The sequence below is a fragment of the Pelmatolapia mariae genome, linkage group LG6, assembly GCF_036321145.2.
Source record: "Pelmatolapia mariae isolate MD_Pm_ZW linkage group LG6, Pm_UMD_F_2, whole genome shotgun sequence".
NCBI lineage: Eukaryota > Metazoa > Chordata > Actinopteri > Cichliformes > Cichlidae > Pelmatolapia > Pelmatolapia mariae.
In genome coordinates this window covers 24,082,711-24,104,911 of record NC_086232.1, presented here as the reverse complement: position 1 = coordinate 24,104,911, position 22,201 = coordinate 24,082,711, and the positions used below count along the sequence as shown (strand labels likewise).

At 41.6% G+C, this 22,201-nt stretch overlaps 1 protein-coding gene across 1 annotated transcript; it reads right to left on the bottom strand.

Annotated features, from left to right (window-relative positions):
* Positions 1–457: 457 nt before the first annotated feature.
* On the bottom strand, positions 458–21,009 carry LOC134629723 (putative methyltransferase NSUN7). The gene is made up of 13 exons (XM_063477245.1): positions 20,970–21,009; positions 19,791–19,898; positions 18,760–18,945; positions 14,553–14,611; positions 13,101–13,237; positions 12,833–12,985; positions 12,227–12,410; positions 9,907–10,120; positions 9,586–9,729; positions 9,256–9,357; positions 9,027–9,144; positions 5,570–5,693; positions 458–1,354 (listed from the first exon to the last, which is right to left on the bottom strand). The coding sequence occupies exons 1-13, from the start codon at positions 21,007–21,009 to the stop codon at positions 458–460; spliced, it is 2,466 nt and encodes an 821-aa protein (XP_063333315.1).
* Positions 21,010–22,201: the final 1,192 nt, after the last annotated feature.

The following is a 22,201-nucleotide window of genomic DNA, read 5'->3' as shown; positions in this document are numbered from 1 at the left end:
AGGAAAATATGGGCCTGAAATGAGCATATGTCACCTTTAAGCCAGGCCTCCATGACAGCTATACGAAGCACTTAACATGATTTAGATGGTTTATCACGTAAAAATTAAGTTCTGGATTTTTCAGTTGTGTGGCCACCTTGACTGATAGATGGGTACCAATCAGGTCATTAGTTACACTTTGTGTCTTTAACATTGGTGCCTTTTAGAGCATTTTAATGTATTTATCTGACAAATACTGCAACCTGCTCTTCACTGTGGCCCAAGTAGTGATTTATTTGTGTATTAGTCAACATAAATTACTAGAAGATCTAGTTTATGAGTGAGCCACATATATTTAAAAAACAAATCTAAGCAACAGAAATGGCTACAAAATAATTTAAATAAATATTGTAAAAAGTACTTAATGTGGTGTTAGTACATTCCTGTGATTTAAACATCAGTGAGAATATATATTTTTTTATACATCAGGCAGAGAGATTGAGGTTGAAGATGTAGACATGTTGCCTTGCTGGGAGTTGGAGGTCCCAGACGGAGGCCTGTAGCCAGAACTGCCACTCCTGCTGCGCAGAGAGGTGGAGGAGATTGGTGGCAGCCCCACATTGTCAGCTCTGACAGCCTCTTTTGCTGGTTTAGCGGCGTCCTTCGATGTTTCCTGTGCTCTTTCAGGCTGTGTGTTTAGTCCCGTGGAGGCTGTGTGGGGAGCGGGTATGGCAGGAAGAGCGGTTGAAGGATGCTTTCCAGAGGGGGAAGGCGTGCTGAGTAATGTCTGCTGTGATTTATATGCTGGATTGATGCTCATCCTCTGTGCCAGAGCTGTGATTGGAGACAAGTGGTTGGAGGGTTTTGCAGAGGACATTAAAGCTAGTGTAAGGCGAGGTATTCGTCTCGGTTTGCTTTTCGTCCGACGCCTCTTGTGATGTGATTGGTTGACTTTTTTCTTTGTCTGTTTCTTCTTGTGGCCTTTAGGTTCATGCGTGGAGACAGTAGTCTTCTTGCTTTGCTTTGGATGGCCTTTTCGCTTACGCCCTTTATGCCCCCTCCTCTTATTTTCCCCCTCTTTCTCTGTCTCGCCCACTTTTTCCTCCTCCTCATCTTCACCACCATCTCCCTCGCCTTTCTCCTCTTCATCTCCTGAAGGTGTGAATGGATCTCGTCCATTTGGCAGCTCCCCTCCAGTCTCCCTCTCAAGGCTGGAGGAGGATGAAGGTTTGCTGCTAGCTGATGCTGCTCGATTCTTCTTGCTTTTCCCCTTTTTAGCAGCATTTGATTGTTCGGGAATCATTCCGCCCAGAAGGCCCTTTGCCGCCGCCCTTGCCAGCACATCTTGGACTGTTTCCACCTTAGTAGGATCTGCCTGAAGAAGAAAGAGCAGTTTAAAGATTTAATGTGAAGACACAATGCATTAAGATGACTGGTCTCGGGGGAAACATAGCACAGGGGAGATCTACACAATAAAAACACAATGGTGTGGAAATGAGCTACAGCCATAAGGCAAACCTGCAGAGGAGGGGGAGGAGGCTTTTACACAGCATCATGGCAGCAAATAAAGAATATCATCTGAAAGGCACCAGGATGCTCACAGTCTACAGCCACTTATGTTTCCTCTCTATGCCCATGCAAGAAAACAGCTGGTTTTGGACTGAATGCTATCATCACAATGATACCCTGCTTACAGCAAAAATGCTAATGTCTTTGTAATGTTTGTCCCACTGTGTTCAGCGTCTTAGTGTAGCACGATAGCAAAAGCTACCAGCCCTCAAAGTAAAACTTCAGTTTTTCTTCTTTAAGTACTGAATAACCAACCTGCACTCAGAAGTTCTCTGAAATTTATCTCGGCTTATCCGATCAGATGCACGAGCATTGCCAAATTAATTACAGGTTATTCCGTGTGGATAGTAGAGAAACTATTTTTAATCTGGACAGAAAACACAGGACCCATCGAAAAATCATCCAGCGTTAAAGCTTCAGGGCCATTAATCCAGTCAAATACATAAATAAAAGGTGAGGGAAGATAAGCGATAAATTCGGGGTAGATGAATTTTGTAGACAAGCCCTCCGGCTGAAAATTGTCACAGTGTAGCTTCCCACACTGTCACTCCAGACTGGCTTTAGAAGGTGTGTTAGTGCCACAGACTCATGTTACAGAGGAAATGCACAGATTAGAAGCTCAGTATAAAAAAAAATGGGCAAATCTGAGTTCGGGTGCATCTTTATCATGTTGTAAGTTTTGTAAATTTGTCTTGCGGTCTGAAGAAGTCTGTGCTCAGTTCTTGTTACTTTGTGCAAATTAGATCGTATTTATCTCTGTGTGTATTTATACTCCATGCAGCTTGCTAACCAAGCTTGTTGGTGTTAGTTAATAACTCTTGTCTAAACACGACCATTTATGCAACCAAAAACTAAGATAATGAAAGCCACGAAGCTGAATTCAAGGGATCAAAACTACTTCATGAAGTCACCTTGGCAACATTCATTTTTTAATGTATAACTCCCCATTACACTGAAGCACAAATAACCCTGTGGAAAAGAAAGTTTGCACAGAGACTCTGCAGTCTCGTGCAAATCTAAGTACACCCCACGATTCAGTCATGTACTGAACCACCTTTAGCAGCAATAACCAAAGTAATGAATAGTAAAGGTTTTCTCCCTCATGCCATTGTGGGGGAATTCTGGTCCACTCTTATTTACAACGCTGCTTCAATTCACTGAGATTTGCGGGCATTCAGCCATGCTGGTGTAGATTTGCTGCTGTGTTTGAGGTCACTGCCCTGTTGCGTGGCCCGATTTAGGTCATTTTTTTAGTTGTTGGACAGATGGTCTCACTTTTGACTCTAGAATACATCGGTATGCAGAGGAGCTCATGGTAAAATCCATGACTGCAAGATGCCCAGGTCCTGTGGCTTCAAAGTAAATCCACATAAACACACACCTGAATGCTCAAAACCAGCAAATTATGGAAACTTCTGCTTTTACAGAGGTGCTCACAATCACTGATGATCACTTAATCAAATGCATTCGATTATCAGCACCTGGCTGCTACTTGCCCTCCTAGTTCCTGTGGAAGCTATAAGGACGTGCTCAGTGTTTCACAGGACTGCAAATGAACTTTGTACGTTACAGCCTGAGTATTATATGCATAGAAGTGAAAGTGTGTCTTCATCGGCAGTGCAGAAACAAGAAATCCCATTAAATTTTCCCGAACCTTCTGTCTGTCTGTTTTCTGTCACAGTCTCTCTGAATCATCATTTACTTTCTCTTCTCTTATGAAAGCTGCTTAAAAATATTACAAATGCATTTTCTATTCACCCCTGAGAGTTTAATCTGTCTCTGCAGTTTTCCATTTTTCTTACTTTGACAGCATTGTACACTTTGAGTCATTTATAAGCCTCAGAACTTTAATTGTGCTGCCAATGTGGTGGTAAAATGCAGAAGACTACAGTTTACTGGAGAGCGGTATGACTGATTGCAGCCCGTCAGACGTGTTTAACAGATAAAATATTTCAGGTTTCAGGCTGATGAATCGTTTTCTAATGAAAATGTCTACTTTAAGTCTCAGTGACAAGATCATTGGTCTACCACTTTGGTCCAGGCTGAAATATCTCGCCTATCGGGCTGATTGATTGATCATGAAAATGTGACCACTATTCAAAACTCAAAACCTTCATTGTTATTCAGCTATTAGCTCAAAACAGCACTGATAACCACACAGAGCTTCCAACCTGGCTCCTTGAGTCATGTGTAAACCCCACATTTTTAAATTAAAATGCTAAATCTACAATTTGTGAGGAAATACTGGAGCTACTTGAGAGGGGAATAGAGCTCAACAACCTCCCAGATGTGGAACACGGGCAGTTTGTCCCCTCGTCTATGAGGACGGGTTCTCCTTCCTTCATTTCTGTGTATCTGCACTCATCGATGAGGTATCTCAGAAGCTTCAGTGTAACAAAATCTGCAGCCGCAGCTCTGTGTTCATTGTAGTCGCTGTAGTGGTCGTCAATCCAATTAGATGTGATCATTAGATTTTAAATTACAGCAGCGAGCTGGACAGGACAGAGGTGTCTGCAGCAGCGTGCCCATTTGTGTTGGAAAGATACGATTTGCATTAGAAATTATTCTTTAACCAGCAGCACATTCTGCATGAGAACATTTAAATGAAACCCTTTCCTGCACATCAGTCACCTGATCTTTATTATATGTATATATATATATATATATATATATATATATATACATACATACATATAATAATTTTTTTATTTGTGCCTCTTGCTACACTCTGTGTGTGTGTGTGTGTCTGTGGGACAAATCCAGGAAGAAAGACCAATTTAAGAATGATTCCTGGTAACCTTTATGTACTCTTTGGTCACAAACAGAGTGCAGGATGTGCTATATTTCAATTGTTATTCTATTAACTGATCCTTTAGCCTCAAATCAGTGCTTCTCTGCTGAAGGAATTGGCTTGTTCACACTGACAAGTACCTACAAGCAGAGTACACGGGTGGTGTTTGCTGTGCTTCTCACGCTCATTTGTCCTACAGCATCCAGCGTTTGAGTTTACTGTCTGCACAAACAGGTTTGTTGTGTACTTGTACATGCATGTCAATTAACGTTTCTGCCTCCATAAAGAGTCATTTTTCTTGTTGTCAAATGTCTGATTTCACTTAAAGGCATTTTCTTGTTTTTTTTTTTAGCACTCAGAAAGGTGTCGAGGAGTTTTAAACTCGTTTCATCCTTCAGCTTTCAAGATGCTACTTTATCTTTTCCATGTTTACTTCCAGATGTGAACATTTAGCATGTAGATCTGCATCACTGCAGAAGCAAATTTTTTAAAGCTTCTTTGTCTTTTGCAACATTCTGTTATGACAATAGATTTAAAGGATCAGCGTTACTAGGGACATACTAAATATCACTTTCAACTCCTATAAATGCATTTTCATAAATGAGTAAACCATTATAAACCCAACGTGATTGAATAGTTTTTGTTGTGGCTCTACGGACCTCACTGCAGCATTTTTCGAGCTGCAGGTGATCGAAGGAGCAGCAGCTCCTTCTGTTGTATTTTTCCCTCTTTTTATGAGTGCAGCAAGAGGCAAGAAAGGGGAGGGGGCAAATGGATGGAGCAATGAGGTGATGCAACAAGGCTTGAGGGCTTGGAGGAAAGGCTGAAAGAGCGACACAGAGAATTATCCATTCATCTTGGCTCTGGAGTACTGAAATGTTTCACTGGCTCACAGGCATTTCATCTTTAGCTTGTCTCATTTTTATGGAATATTGGAATATTGCTGCAGTGTTTTTACAGAGCAATGGTCCACACACACACACACACACACACCTACCTACTGTGTGTGTGTGCGTGCGCAGGCTCGCAGAGCTGACTGACCTCCCTGCAGTCAGACAGCAAAGAAGTGCAGCCTCAGCACTACTAGAAGGTCTTGTTGCAAAGCAATTGCATGCGCGCACACGCGTAAATACTCTACACACATCACAAAATCTCAGTCCTTTGAAAGCAGCCTTGTCCTTTATTCTCTTCTTACTTTCATCTTACGCTTTCTCCTCCAATGCATCTCACCTGTCGGGACAGTCTGGCAACGAAGCAGCCATTGGTGACCTTCGATGGTTCGAGCCTGAAAAACTTGTGTGAGTCCGCTTCGCCTCCTGGCGAGGAGTCGTCTGGGAAAATTGGACCATTCACCCTGAGGGAGCGGTACAGAACGGGAAGAAAAAGAAAGCATTTTCACACTGATTCGTCATCATCACATGCATTTAGAGGAGGATTACTGTAAGCCCAGGATGCATAGTTGTAGTCCTTGGGAAAAGTTTGTGTGGCTCATGAGCCAATGAAAGATGATCACTGCACAGTTCATCAGATATGAAACCATAGGGGTGTTTTTCTTCTGTTTCAGCCACGATACCAACTAAAAACCTCCTAAGAGCTACTGATAAAGCAGGGGTCATATAAATACCACCACACTAATGATTAAAAGGCTGTAAACCATAGTAAAAAATGCCAACATAAATCACAGTTCTCGGAACAGAGACTGTACGAATGCTAAATGTTTTTGATGTATTTTTCCTGTGCGGCCCTCAGTCACAAACAAATTTCCTAAATTGGCACTTGGTCGTCAGAACTCGGAGCTCCCCTGCTGTGAGTAAATGGTTGTGTAACGCGCACAAGAACTGCCAGCTTTTGGAAATTGAACCAAAGAGAAATAAATTATTTTGACAACCAAATAAAGAAAACAGGATTTGTTTAATCGGCCTCAGCTTTTCTTCAAACTTTCTAGTGCCGTGGCAAAGTTCTTGAAAAATAATGTTACTAGCAGTTTTACTTGATATACAAGCAGCAGCAGTCACATGAAATAGTACATGGGCATCCTGCAGTTCAGTGTCAGTGCAGTAGTTTACAGGCACAAAGGTTTCCTGTATGTAAGTGGATGGGAGTGGGTGGCTCATCAGGTGCTTCTCGTGGTGTCTCTTGACAGATTGTCCTGTTCACAGCCTAAGGACAGTCTTGTTTATGGGCCTCGCAGCTGTTGCTGTCAGGCCATACTTCTGGCCCAAGTTCCCTTCAGGATTCAATATTTTAGGAAATGTTGAATGAGAAATCTCAGCGGACCAAGCGCTGTCTAAATCTTGCTGAAATATGGAGATGATGTGCAGATGTGACCTTCGCTCGCATTAAAATTCTCAATGCAATGCTGATTGTGAAAGCAAGGTGCTCTTTATGTCAAGTGTTTACACACAGATTTTTGGTGGGGCAGCTATTCATCTCCACTAAAAGCTATTAAAATAAAACTACGCTCGTGGGCTTTTATAATGGGTTGTGAGCTCACATGTTAAGTTACATGACTGGAGTCACATGTGTGGAAGCAGAATATACAGTTAGGCTGATATTGATCCAGGTTTTGCAGTTTTGCCTCTGTGCACCAACACAGAGGATTTTTAAATCTAACAGTAAAGATGTGACTGAAGTGCAGACTTTTAGCTTTAATTTACAGGGTTTAACAAAAGTATTGCATTAACTGGACAAACATCATTTTAAATGAGAAGGGCAGAGCCTATCCAAGCTACCATAGGGCGGGAGGCAGGGTGCACCCTGGACAGCTCGCCAGTCTCCTGCAGTGCTAACACAGAGAGACAGACAACCATTCGCACCTATGGCAAACACCCAGGGCCGTGTTGCTATGAGGCAACAGCGCTAACCACCACACCACCATGCTGCCCTGAATAAATCCTGCTACTTCTATCACAGCAGTCACAGCATCAATAAACACTAATGACCCAGTTTCACTGGCAGCCATACATGCACATGTCAATATGCTGCCTCCACCATGATTGAAAGATAATCTGATCATTATCTGGGGGGAAAAAAGCAGTTTTTTCTATATTTCTCTTCTAGTTCATCTTTTTTTCATCTGTCCAAAGAATCTGTTTTCCTAGAACTGTGTGGGCTCTTTTAGATGTTTTCTGCTGAAGTCTAACCAGTGATTTGCACTTTGTCATAAACCATCTGTATGGAGACATCTCTTGATTGTAGATCCTGACAAGGACTCACCTGCCTCCCTCAGAATGTTCTTGAGTTGGCTGTAATTCTGTCATCATCCCACTTTGTTTGACTTCTGTGGTCTTTCAGGAATTTTTGGTGTTGCTGAGCCGGCCAAAGGAATTTCCTTGTTTTTAAGAACATACCAGGTTGTGGATTTGGCCTCTGTTGATGTTTTTGCTCTCTGTGATAGGTTTATTATGGCTTTTCAGTCTAATGACGGCTTCCCCCACTTGCACTGACATCTCTTTGGGCCTCATATAAAATACAAAGTTCAACACTGTCATGAAATACCAGGGGAACAGACTTCACCTGGCAATGAAACTGCTCGTCAGTTGTCTAAGTACATTCGAGCCTCTGTGGACTGTGTATAAATGTGCTGGTCATTCCTAAACAGTTAATGCAAGTTGCTCCAATCACACATTTACCATTTGATTTCAAATCCACTGTGGAGGCAAACATACAAAAACTGTGTCAAAAATGTGGCGATGTACTGATCGCTACTTCCTTCCTCCAAACGTCGCTGAAGTGCAGTAGTGTTTGCAGTCCACTGTCATCCCTTGTAAAAACAACTGAAACATCTGTGTTTTCACAGAACAGATACTGGAAACACAGAGATCAAATATGTGCCTAAAATCCTAACGCAAGTTGATAAAAGAGCTTATGTGAGCTGATTTAATAACATTTGGATTCCTTTAAGCGGACGGATGGAAGGAAATGACTTTTGTGGAGCAGCAGGCATGAAACAGACTCTGAAATCTTCTCCGCCCCGTTTACCCCGACTGCGGGATTAATCTCAGGCCCACCGGTAACAGCAGCTGATCCTTTAGACTGTCATCAGCCTGCTGACTGACTCTCTCTCTCTCTCTTACGCACACACTCTCTCTTATAGAAAGGTAAAAATAATAGGTTATTTAGAAATCTGTGCACGGGAATGGTGACCCAAACCGCCGTATCCGCTGGAATCACATGCTTTCCAAGCTTATAAAGTGAATTTATCAATGTCAGCATGCTTTATCTGATAGCTTTTGGGAGTTTTCACTCACATGAGCCCCATGTCCTACTTTCTGTGTTTGGACTCAGAGATAATAATCCAGCTGCAATAAGAGAAAACGAACAGTTTCGCTTTAAAAAAGCTGAAATGACATTTGGTTTCTGTGGTTATTGCGCGGTGAGCTGAGCCCAAGAAAAGAAGATGGGCTGCTCGTTGCTCCCATTTCTATTTGCTGTGGAAATTAACGAATGATGCCAAAAGATAAAAGTAAAAAAAAGGACCATCAAATTAAACAGAAAGTATCTGAGATGGTTTAAGTGCCTCCTGTTTCCTGTTACACTGCCCTGTAGGTTCCTCATTATGCTTGTTTGTTTAAGCCTGTGGATTAAAAAAGTACTTTATATTTATATATGACTAAAAGGATTAAATGCCTATTAAGCAGACAACTGTATAAAGATGGAGCATGTGTGCCGAGTGTGTTTCTTGTACCTGTAGGGCAGCAGTTTGGGGTGAGTGTGTGTTTTCTCTAACACTCTCTTCACCAGCTGTTCGTTTTCCTCGGGATACACTGAGCGTGTGCAGTAGACCACAGTCTGAACCTTTGGGACTGATGAATGAAGGAAATAAATGAATTTTTTACCAACAGGAATAAAAATACAGAACGTGTTTAAGTTGTAGCTCGGTTGGTGAAAAGTGTGTGTGCTTGGTATTTACTCACAGGTGAGAGCGTGTGCCAGCAGTTTTGCCTGCTGGGTGGTCAGAGAGTTTATTTTTCTCTTGGAAACAGAACCATGGGACAAATCTGGCAGCAGACCCCAGTCTGTCAGCAGAGGAGAACCTGTTTAACGACTGCACTCTTCATGTTACCCTCATGATGTTTTCTATTCCAGCATCAGCTCGTATTAAGTCTGTAAGCAGTTTTTAAGTCACTCGGCCCTTGTTTAACTCTACTTGGACATGACTGCATAATATTCAAATGTAAAAAAAAACGACATATGTTATGTTTACTCATTGAAACAGGAGGTTGGGGTCTCTTATATTTCCCTACCTCCATGTTCACTGTGGATAGCGGGCACCGGGTCGTTGAGGGCAGAAGACGAGCACTGAGGCAGCACCATGATGGCCTTTACTCGCTGGACGGTGGCATCTCCGTCATCCAGACCGTAAAACGCTTGTGACAGGACACGAACGTCTACATCAGGATGTAGAGCAACATCTGAGTGATCGGATTAGTGTTGGCACTGTGCTGCCAGCATATGTAATATTCAAAACTCAGGGTTAGGGTTCATGAATGTTAAAGCTTAAAGGACAAATACAGTGGCATCAGCAGCAACAAGGACAGATCAGTAAATCTGTGTTTGTCACTCACTTTTTAAGTCCATCTGTGTGAGCAGTTCCTGGATCTCCTCTTTGTGTGAGGGGTTGTGATCAGCTCCACACACCAGCACTCGGACCGAGCGGGCAGCAGCCACAACAGCCACGTGTGCCACGGTCATGGCCGAGAAGGCCCCCGCCAGCAGGACGTCGTTTTTATCAAACAGCAGGGGGCGTAACACACTCGCTGCCACGCACACGCTCCTGTCCTACAAAGACAGACAGACAGGTGTGTCTGTTATTCACACAAGCTCGGTGGACTACTTTCTCCTTAAGAAGCTGGACCCTCCGGACTTACAGACCGCTGTGCAGCTAATCAAGTTCAAGTCATTCAACTCAAGACTTCAGACTTCACATCACAACAGGAAGTCGGCCTGGATCAAAGGCCAAAACTTGCACTTTATCGCACAGCGGTGAAATGCTTTCCACCTAGAAAAAAACTATTAGGCAGCCTTCATACAGACTGAGTGTGTTTCTTTCTGCTGATTTCAATTCCTGTAACTTTTTCCTTCTTAATTTAAGTCTTTTATAGAGGAGCACGCGGCGCTCACACTAAATGCACGTGTTGCTAATGATCTGAAAAATTTGGACCTAAAATGACCGTCAATAGAAAAGCTGACAAAAATAATGAGAGAGCTGGATTTCCACTGTTGCTGTTCTTTAATCTGAATATATGCAGTGATTTTTATCTCTCGCTGAATACTTTTTCGCTTTTAACTCTTACCTTCAGCTTTCACTTTGATTCTTTCAGATTTACAAACAGATCCCTAGTCCCCTCTAAGAATGACGTCAGCTGTTGGTCATCACCATCTTGTTCTTTGAAACCAGACTTCACAGGTATGACTAGAACTGACTGAGAAACTAAGGACTCCCATCAGGCAGTAATAAATAATACTAGAAGGTTTTTCTGAGACCATACATCCATCAAGAAAGCACCAAGGTAAATCAAGTAAGGGAGAGCTTTAATCTTCTCATAGACTTTTATGCAATCTGACATACTTCTGCTTCCAGAGAAAGTTCCCGCTGCTGATCATTAGAAAGAACACAGATTTAAAGGACATCTGCAATGGCTTCACTCCTCAGACTTGATTTAGTCTGTATGCTTTTTCCAATAAGCACCACCGCTTGAAAACATAAATCCTGGTTGAGTCACTTGAGGGGCTTTAATCTGCCAGCTCTCTACTACAAACTGTCTGATTATGTGGCTTTGTGGCATCCACACCTCCCACGTCTCAGGCAGCATCTTCACCTAAACTAAAGACTTCCAGTGGTGAGAATGTGTCCAATCCCAAAGATCTCCTGCTGTGTGCTACTTTGTTTCTGACCTGACTCTCCTGATGTTGTCTTGAGTTTACGTGTGAGAACACCTCATGAGTCCAGCACTCTTCCCCACTCTTTGCTCTAGTTTGCTAAAGTTAAGTTCAAGTGCTCAAATCAAATCACTTTTATTGTCACATCACATGTGCAGGTACACTGGTACAGTACATGTGAGTGAAATTCTTGTGTGCGAGCTTCACAAGCAACAGAGTTGTGCAAAATACAATAATGTAAAACAAGCAAAATATAAAAATGGCTAATCTAAAAAGTAATAAATATATGTACAATATGTAAAGGTATATACATTACTGAATGTGTATACTAAATATGTTTTTCTACGTGTGTGTGTTTGAGTGTGTATATAGTATGTATATACATGTTTTACAAATGAAATAAAGTAAACAATAAAATAAGATATATAAAATATACAGAGTTCACCCCAGAGAAAACAGGTTCTCAGTTATCCTAGTCATGGTGGCCTTAAGAGCTTGAAAAGAAGGAAACCCACCCCACTAGGGGTGAAAAAAGGCAAGGGTCATTATCACCAGAGGTTTTGGGGGAAAGCACTGTCAGACCATGCCCCACCCAATCATGTGAGCTATTTAGGTCACCTGACGCGTAGTGTGAGTGGGGGTTGAGGTCTGATAAGGGATCTGTAGACATAAATTGTAGGTAGGTGACAGTAGGTGTCCTAAGCCACCACCTCTGTTCGATCATGGTCACTTATATTCCTCTTTCAAGCCATTTTGGCATCCTTGAAAGAGTGACCTTTGACCTTTAAGTGCAAGTACATTCTGGAGACTCAGCTACACATTAACGGCGAGTCAACAGCCACCTCCTAAGGGACTAATACCTGGGACTCTCCACCTTTAATTTTTAATACTGAAGAAACCTCTTGGATGAAAGGTGACATGTCTTCCAAAAACCTCTGAAGAAGTCTACTCACCTTCTATTCAAGCTCAAAGAAGACTCAAATATAGGTACACCCAGATTTCTACCTGTATGTTCAGCACACGTGTGGTGGTGAGGCTGCTGTGCTGGAGCCAAGCTTGAAGATGCTGCGAGAAGATGAGTGTGTCCGGACAGAGGGGGTCCCTACAGAACGTGAACTCCTTGAGTTCAGTCACGTTCTCTGCTTGACACAAACCGGCGCTTTGTAACGCTTCACACATCTCGTCAAGACTACAGAGAGAGGACAAAACATGCTGTCAGAGACACACACATCACCAGGTACAGATACAGGAGACTAGATCATTGTAATACAGAGACACCAGTGCCCTCTGATTAGCAGCATGTCAGTATTCTGCTTTAACCACCAGTAAACTTTACCAGGCATTAAACACATGCTGCATTAAGCCAAAAACCCCCAACCTGTCCCCTTAAGGCTACAGTGTACAATGAGTTTAATAAACAGCCACTCTATTACACTTTAACTTGCACATAACAGAGTGTGCTCCCAAACATTACTCAACCCCAGAAGATTAATACGGAAATAGGCCATGTCTGGGCTCTTGAACATACCATGAAACACAATGGCTGCTGTGAGCTGTTTCAGTGCAGCAAAGAAATAAATTTGGGACCATCATGCTGAAACAAGCACCTACCTGATCTTGAGAGTATCGATCCATGCGCACAGTGGCAGACCTCTTGCTCGGTGCTGTTTGGTCCTGACACTGTCGGACAGGAAGCAGGAGACACTCTGCAGATTCTGCTTCACTCTGCAGCGAGCTAGAGAGGCAGCCAGCTTGGTCTTACACCTGTAAAAACACAGCAGAGCCCATTTTCATGTTTCTTTGATTCAGTTTTGGTTATTTGGTTATGCATAGGTAAACTTCTGTTGTTCACATGTGACTTTTACACTCGCACACACACCTGTGCAGACTTTTCTCCAGGTTCCTGACTTCCTGGATTGGTTCTTGCCCTCCTATCGTTGGACGTTCACACGGAGAAAACTTTTTGTCCTGAAAGTCGAACAGCATCACCATCGCCAAAGGCAGCAAGTCGTCAGACTGAAAAACATTGCAGGGCTTTATTACTGACTGAGTCCTGAAACAACTGGACTGCTGTGCAAAAATGGGCAAAAAACCGCTGGGCAAATGTTATAAAACCACATTTTATATTTTTAAAATATATTTTAGAATGAGTAAACTGAGAAAATGTGCCATTTTAAGAAAAATATCAGCACATTTTGAATTACTGGCAGCAATGCATCTCAAAAAAATTGGACAGGGCCTTGTTCACCACTGTGTAACATCCTGCCCTCTTTTAAAAACATTCTGTAAACATCTGGGACCTGAGGAACATTTTCCAGTTCTTGTCTGATAGAGGAGTATAGCTCCTAAACAGCCCTGGGTCGTATTTTTGGTTTGATGTTGTGTTAAATATTTTCACTTGGTGAGATTTCTGGACTGCAGGCAGGTTAGTTCAGCACTTGGACTCTTCTACATGAAGCTGCACCATAAAAATATTGATGGCTATTTATTTCTCTTGTTTTAGCCCTTTGACTCAAAATGTTGTAGCTTGAGGGGAAGCTCAGCTTTCTACTGAGAGGTCTGAGCCTCCCTCTGGCTCTCCTTTAATCCAAACACTGAGTCAAAACGGTGACGTTTCAAACCAGAAAACCAAACAAAGGAGTTAGAAGGCAGTGAAATGTTCACAAAAGCTGAAGTTAAGGGTTCCCTTCATTCTTCAAAACAGGAATATATGATCACCAAAGAGTAAAGTAAAAATGATGAGCACGTCCGCCTGCACTCTTCCTTATGGCTGTGTACACGCACTCTTTTTGTCAGGTTGTGCGTGTGTGTGTGCGGGAGGTAGAATATGTATGTTGCAGTAAGGATGTGTGTTGAATTATAAAGAGCTGTGTGGTGGTTTTATAGTCGCACTTGCAGACTAACGGCCTCAGCCCATTCTCTGTGTTTCCCTCAACTTATCATTCCCACACAGAGCCACGCGCGAGCGGAGCGAGTCTCTTATCCATGTATGTGTCATAGCGCAGTGTTTCACAGCGTAATTTACGGTTCCCAGTCAGAGAGAGTGTGTCTGCCTCTCCCTTGTGTGTATCACTTGCCACCTATAACCAGCCAGACCATGTACACGTCTGAATACAAATGGCCTTTAACTGCATCCCTGCCTTCCTCGCTATCATTCCGCAATATTCGGATGAATCGCACTCATACGGCCACAAACACTTCATTTGAAGACAGATAACTCCCAGACTGTTTCGCACACTCAGTGTGTGAGCGGATTTCTTTTTTTCTTTTTTAAAAAAACCATTGGATTTGAGTCTGTAAACACCCAAATGTCAAATCTGGTGGGACTCACAATATGCTGCGAAGTATGGAAGCAGCTGTCGGAGATGATGTCCTCGAGTAAATCTTGATCTAGGAGGAAAACAAAGTTGTTAATGAACAAAGGGAAGAAAACATCGGCTGAATTTTAATGTATTAAGAAAAATTTGAATCATAGTGTCCATCAAAGCGGAGGATAATCATACTCTGTCACTTGTTTAGTCATGTAGACAGTTTGGCTCTATTTGCTGATATTTTGAAGCTCTGTCTTCAGCTGAATCAAGGTCATGTGTCTTTTTGATATGCTAACAGCAACTGTGTTTTGGTTATTATTCTAGTTAATACACAATCATTTCTGATTCAGAGTCACAACTACAGATGCCAGAGCCTGCAAAGTTATTGCCAGTCAGTGGTGGATGCTGGGATATTTCCCTGTGCCCTGACGGTGAATTTGAGCAGCATTAGTAGAGCGCAGGAATGAGTAGAAGGCCCTCTAAAAAGACTCAGTATAAGTATCTCTACTTGCTTCTTTACACACAAAGTTAAAAAAAAAACCCCAAAACCTTTTGGTATAATGGATTTGGGAATAAAAAGTTCCAGGAGAGAGAGAGAGCGAGAGGGGGGAAGAATGAAGAAGAAATGCTAAAGTGCCCATCAGAGTTAATTAAAAATGAAAAGCGCTAAACAAAAATCCTTGAGCTTACTGCGTATCTCTGTTTAAAACAGGCAGGCTATTTGTTTTTTAAGTCAGTGGCTCCCTTTAGAAATTAGTATGTGCATTGATTAGAGTATTCCTAGAGGGGTTTTTGAGGGTTCACCTGCAGCCTGAACCTTGAAAACTCAGGTTCAGACAGGCTCTTTGTCCCAAAGTTTTGCATTTTTAATCCAAATAACTTTCAGACAAACATGAATTTCAGCCTGAGGGGAGTAATAACACATATAATAACATGTATAATATCCTAAAAATGTTCAGTTATTCCTTTTGTACACTTATGGATGCAGACAACTGTCTACACACGTATTCACTTTTATTTTGGACTCAGTTTTGTTGCTGGACACAATTTTGTTGCTAAACATGGAAAAACAGTCAGTTTACTGAAAACACTAATCACATGTGGAGTACTGTGCAAAAGTTTGGAGCCACCCCTCACTTCTTTTAATTTTGCTTTCAAGAAGCCAGCACTGCACTGATTTTAAATTGTGTCTCAAGGCACTTTGTTTCTAGCAGAATGTTGCAAAACCAGGAATCATTCCCATATATCCAGTTGAAGTAATATGTAAAAACAGAACAATAACAGGCTGTGTTATTGTTTGTGGCTGCATTTCAACCAGTGGTTATGGAGATGTTAAAACATCTGATTGGTGCAGCTTCATTTCACTAATAATATAGTTATTATTGAAATATACATATAGATATATATAAAACACTTGAAATGCTTACCATTTGTTCCACTAGTTTTCTAAAAACAGAAATGCTGTTCACTCCCCCGACCACATTGCAAAGCTATGACATCACAGCAATGTGACTGGTCAGTTGCAACATTGCTACATACGATGATGCAGGAACAACAACAATACAGGTATAGCAGACCCAGCAGAAATTATGATATGGAGGCAGTATTAAATAACACATAGTGTCAGTTTAAGTGGCCTGGGATGGAGTCAAATAACCAGCCTGAATTATCTTGTCAGTCTGTCCCTGCTGCCAAGAAATTACTCAGAGTAACGAGAAAATTATTTCTGGAAATGAGTGTTCCTGTTCAGCAGAAAACACAATAGTGTTTTGGAAGTATTATGGAACTCAATGAGAGCTCAATAGAGAGGTTCCGGTGGTAAAACTAAGAAAAAACCTGTTTATGAGCCATAATTTTGTGAGCATCCAAAGTAGACTTACTGCGAGCTCCTGTAGAAACCACAAGCCTGTGTTTGCATTTTATTTGCGCTTTCACATGAAAGAAGTCCTCTAACCAGAATCCTGAACTGAAACAGTGACATTTGTGATTGCTGTTACCATGGAAATGTGTAAGTTTGTGTACACTTCAATGCACACAAACAACAAAAGCTATTAAACAACACAAAAAGGATTAAATCTGACAAGGCTGGAATTCATTTCCTGTGAAATCTGGCATCGTTTTGCTTATAGGTTGGGTAGTTATGTTGACAATTATGTAGACAGTAATTATGTAGACATGTCTTGTAACTTCTGCCTCATTTTATTTTTTGATCCAAATCATCTCTTTGACTGCCATGAGTCATAACTGGTTGGGTTGGTTCAAGGCTTAAAAGTCTTTCTATAAGGACTTTTGACATTGTCAGTGGAGTAAATGCTTATTCCAGAAAATCACTTTTCGAACTGGAGCCATTAAAACAGTGTTCAGTCACTGTTGAGCTCTGTCTGCAAGACGGTACCAAGTGGTTAAAAAATGAATGCAGAAAGTTTAGTGTTCAGCTGGTGTCGTGCCTCTGATAAGCTGACAAATGTAAGTCCAAATTCACCTCTTTTAATTCTAATTTTGTCTCCACCTCCTCCTGAGAGAATATCTGCCTCATTAGCTGCCAAATGCTCTGTTATGGTTACCAGCTCTGTGTGGCAAAAACCAGCACAAAACCCAAATTTAGAGTGAGTATGTTGCATGTTGGTGTGTGTGCGTGTGTGCGTGTGTGTGTGTGTGTGTGTGTGTGGCATCTGGAACTGGTTTCTGTAGGATTTCAGTATTCTTTTTTTTTAATATTGAAAAACCTTTTTTAAAAAAATATTGTATTCTATTCATAGATATTCATGCAATTTTCATGATAAAGAATTCTATCCAGTGAATGAAAAATGCAACATGCAGCAACACTTCAAAAGCAGCTCGCCAACCCTATCTGTTTGCCCCTTCCCTTCCTTTACTCGTGTTGCTGGGCAAGAACTGAAGGGCGGTGTTTGCTATGCTCTGTGGTGGTCCAGAGACCTGTGCAAGTTCACCATGCAATACACAATAAAACAGGAATTCCCTTTACATGCAGATACTTATGAATGTCATAAATGTGTTTCAGTCAAGGCTGCTGTAGTCATGATATTGCCATTTTCATCTGGAGCAATTTTATATTTGGTGGTACAGCGATGATAACAGATGCGACATTGATAAAGTCTGGAAGAAAAGGGGGATCTAGGAGTGGAGGTGGGTTGTAAAGTGGCTTGCAGATGTGCACCAATAGTGGGAAGGCTAAAGTAGCCTAAATGCTACACAGTATAGGAGATTTATCATTTAGATGCGGATGTCTACCCAGAATCATTCTATAACCAAACAAGTTGCCAGTCAAATGTAACCATATTTTACCCATAAGAAACAAGCCTTTTAAGGTTCTGTCATAGTGGCTAAACTGACACACCTCCATTCTGGAAATGGTGACATAAGAACAGATTCACATAGTATCAAACGACTGCACCATGTTGGTCTCTAGATATATCACGAGTTAAAGTGAAGGATGAACCTATATAAGGAACTTTACAGAACATTTAAATAGGTAGTGACACTTAGTCACTATGCTGTCTTATGTTCAAAATCAGGATGATTATTTCTTGTTTTGTCATAGAGAATCAATGATGCGTGTTTTACAAACTGTTTATTGCAAAAATACAAAATGCTGCGCTTTAATATTCAGAAGAAATTCTGTTTACCTACATTGTAGGTGGTTGTGGACAACCAAAAAGAAAAGACGGGTATCTGGAAAAACTTGCTGCCACCTAAATGGTCAAATAATGTATGTAAAATGTGGTGTTTTTTACTATATGCGCACTTGTGGCTTTTTAAAGTGAATGTATATGTGTGCGTGCGTGTGTGTGTCTGCCCATGACATGCACTCTCTTATCACCTCCCAAACAGACATCTACTGCACTTCCACTCAAGCAATTTGCAGTCACGTGGAGAAATGAAATGTATGACTATATATTATTTAATCTGCTGCCTGCAGTTGAAGATGCTATTCAGAAAGTGAATATTGGAGCTGACATATGCTGCTCTCCTCTGTTATTCATTATAGAGATAAGGCTGCCTTATCCCTAGGAGCTGGGTAAAGTCCTCAGAGGTGGCAGTAGAGGGGATCAAATTAATTTCCCCCTGACTTTATGTTTAACCACCAGTGGGCTCTGTCCATGCTGGATATACAGTACAGTTCATCTGCATTCATAAAACTAAATATGGTTAAAGTATGGTACGCTATTCTAAATTGTTCACTGTAGAAGTTCACTGTAATCTTACATTTAAGTGTGTTAAAGGCGAGCTGGAACACATGCTTCTCCATGGTTTTGTCCCTGCTCTTGAGCAGCGATGTTTCCGTCTTTTTTCCATAATGTAGACGCTGATGTTGGCTGGCTGGCTTGTCTCTACACAGCTGCTGGAAAATATCTGCAGCCTGTAGGTAAACCTGATCAGATAGATGATAGGCTGAGGAAAAACGAAGGCAAGAGAGAGAGTTGGAGGGAGGAAGTTGGAGAGACGATACAAAGAACGGTGCTGATTATCTGAATAGAGAGAAAAGTGACGGGGTTTGTTAGATATTGTTAGTTTCTGTTGGCAGCTGTTTTTTAAAAGCGGGTATTAATAATAACATTAAAGATTTCCTTTGCTCTGTATTCAAACATGTAAAAATGTAACTTTACAAAGTTGAATCTGCTTTCGTGTTCTTTTTCAGGGAGAAGAGGCTTTCTCCTGGCAACCCTTCAAAACGAGCCATACTTGTTCAGGCATTTTCTTATTGTACTGTGATCAACACTGATGTTTAACATGCTAACCTTGGCCTTTAGAGCCTGAGATGTTGCTTTGGGGGTCTTTTGGAGCTTCTCTGTGCTTTGTCCAGTCTGACCTTGGGTGAATTTGCTGGGATGTCCAGTCCTGGGAAGACTGGTGACTGTCTTGAATGTTTTCCACTTGTGAATAATCTCACTGTACAATGTTGGGCTTCCCAGACTGATGGCAGGAACAGTTGCTTCTTTAAAATCATTGCAAATGTTTTTTCTCCTTGACATGTGTTAATACTGACCTGCAAACTGCCAAAACCTCTGTTTTTATATAGGCGCTGTCACTCACTGATGACCAGCCAGTTAATTGAGTATTTAATTAGCAGCATTTGCCTGCTACTTACCCTCTAAATTACCATGAAAGCAAAAATACTGTATGCTTAATTTTTCACAAGATGAAAGTTCTGCGAAAATTGTAGTTTTCTCTTGCAACTTGCAGTTTGGTAAATACAGTATGAGATAAGTAGTGCAAGTTTTAAGACTGGATATCACCTGTAGAGTGAGAAGATGAATGCAGTCGAGGGAGCAGGGAGGAGAAAGGCTCCTTGCTGATCACCTTCTCTATCCCAGAGCTCATATTCACATCCTCTCCGGAGCCCACTGTAACACAAAGACTATGTATGTGTGCTCATGTTACACAAATACACAACCAGCAGCACCGTAAACACTTTACCTTTGCCTGCCATGATCAGAGAAAAAACAAACACTTGTCAAGAGGTTCTGTAAGCAATTTCCAGTCTATCTGACAACATTTGTCTTTTCTTGTTTGGCACTCCTGCCAGCATCTGCTGTTCCAGCGAGCATATAAACACACACAAACACTGTGTGTTTACAGAGCTGAACCCGAGCTCTGCAAATGTAAATAAGACGCACAGCATCGGTCATAGCTGACATGTGATCCACCTCCCACTTTCCTGTGAATGTGAGACAGAGCGGCCGCAGGCCCCTGTGCGTAATTGGGCTCCTCCTGGTGCAATTAGGCGGCTTTTCGGATACGTCGGCATGAATAAATAATGGACCGCTGCCCGACCCTGCACAAAGGTCCACCTCTGACTGACCCTCTAAAACCATCTGTGTGCAGCTGCTTCACCAACACACATGCACTCAGTTGTGTTTCCATCGCTTCAGGGGACATTACATTGACCTCCATCTATTTTTCTGCAGACTTATTCTAACTTTAACAACTACTTGAATGACCTCTAGCCTTTACTCTGACCTTAAACCTAGATTCTTCTGTCTAAAATGTAATGAAATGATAGAATAGAGGCACACATTAGCTAACCCAATAGTTTTTACCGGTGTTTAGTGTTCGGTGACATCACTTACTTTGAGACTTAACATCCAAAAGTTCAGGGACCACTTGGCTCTAATTAAACTGGATTAATAGAGAGAAACACAGACACAGTGTAATCGGCTTTTACGGCACTCATGAATGTTTAAACACAGAGCTGGAATTGACCAGAAACGTGTCCAATAAGGCCATGTCAGTGCAAATGGAATAAATTAATGAATATCAAACAGCAGTGATTTAATGAGTGTCAAGCAGTTTCCTGCAGAAGAAAAACCCTAAGTCCACTTAAGAAGAGCAGCACTGGAAGAAAAGGCTACAGCGGCTTAGTGTAATCTGCATACAGGATGATGGGCTGTTTAAAATTGCATAGCAGGTCTTACCGTTGTCATTCAGGACTCTCCTCATGGGAACAACGCTCATCTTCTGAGCGAGTGTCCTGGATCTGCCTGTGTGCTCTTTACTCTTCCCCAGCTATCATATGCTGTCCCAGTGAATTGGAGAACTTCACTCCTCTCATCACCTCTTTGTCATCCACGGCTTCCCTCTGGAGAGAGTTTGAAGTGCCATGGCAACAATATGATAATGAAGGAGGCCTGACCCCCCTCTGTGATAGCTATACAGTATAATACATAACATACTTTGTATAACATACAAAACATAAAATACTTTATCATCTTGGATTTTCACTGTTACATTAGTCACACATTTATTAAATCATGTTAAATATATTTTAAAAAATGACCAAAGTGAACCACAGACCACAAAGCTGAGTGTCTGTGTTTGCTGGCAAATATGAGAAACTATCTTGGATACCATTACACACAGGAATGTGTCCAGGGCAGCTGGAAACTTCCTTCATACTGTACTATCTGTTAATAAGTGACAGCGTTGGGGGGGGGGGCTTCACAGGTATCTGATGTCACTGCCCCCTACTGAGCACAGAAGTGCAGTGCAGCATAAGGCAAAGCTGGGGAAGCTATTTGTGACTTACAACATACTAGTACAATATTTTTTAATTTAGTAATAAAACAGGATGTGATGCTAATGCCATAGACTGTATATAAAGGACGAACATAATCCTTGGATATATTTTCATGCACATTAATAGACACTTGGAATTCCCTCTGATTGGTATTATTGAGCCTGTGGCTAAGCTTCCTTGGGAAAGATACTGAACCCCGAGTTGCCCCTGATGCATCCATCAGTGTGTGTCTGTGAATTTTATATGCATAGGCATAGAAAACGTATTTGAGTGAATAGGTGACTGAGGCTTGTAGTAAGAAAACACCTTTAAGTCTCAAGTTAAGTAAAAAAAGAAGTATATTCCATTCACCTTTTGAAATGAAAGCTGTAACGTTTTAGTAGGTTTCATGGTTGAAGCTCACATAGGTGCTTGAAGGCAGCTTAGAGATGCTTTAAACAGGATGCAAAAGGGCGCCGGGTTGCAGTCTGTGGGGCTGAAAAATTGAAGCTAAATGCAGAAGTGCTAAAAACTCCAGTTTCTCTAATGGGTCTTTAGGGCAGGGCTCAAAACTGAGTAAATCCCCACAGACTCAGCTGTTAAACTTCACAGCATTAAAAAGCATGTTAACATGTGGCTGCTTTGACTGAC

Bases quoted from the DNA above. Each gene is read 5' to 3' on its own strand.
- LOC134629723 (XM_063477245.1), bottom strand. From the start codon at position 21,009: ATGAGCGTTGTTCCCATGAGGAGAGTCCTGAATGACAACG. The intron at 18,946-19,790 runs GTGATATCCAGT...GTTTTTCCTCAG, and splicing joins TTCATCTTCTCACTCTACAG to CCTATCATCTATCTGATCAG. The intron at 9,145-9,255 runs GTGAGTAAATAC...TTCATTCATCAG, and splicing joins GCTGGCACACGCTCTCACCT to TCCCAAAGGTTCAGACTGTG.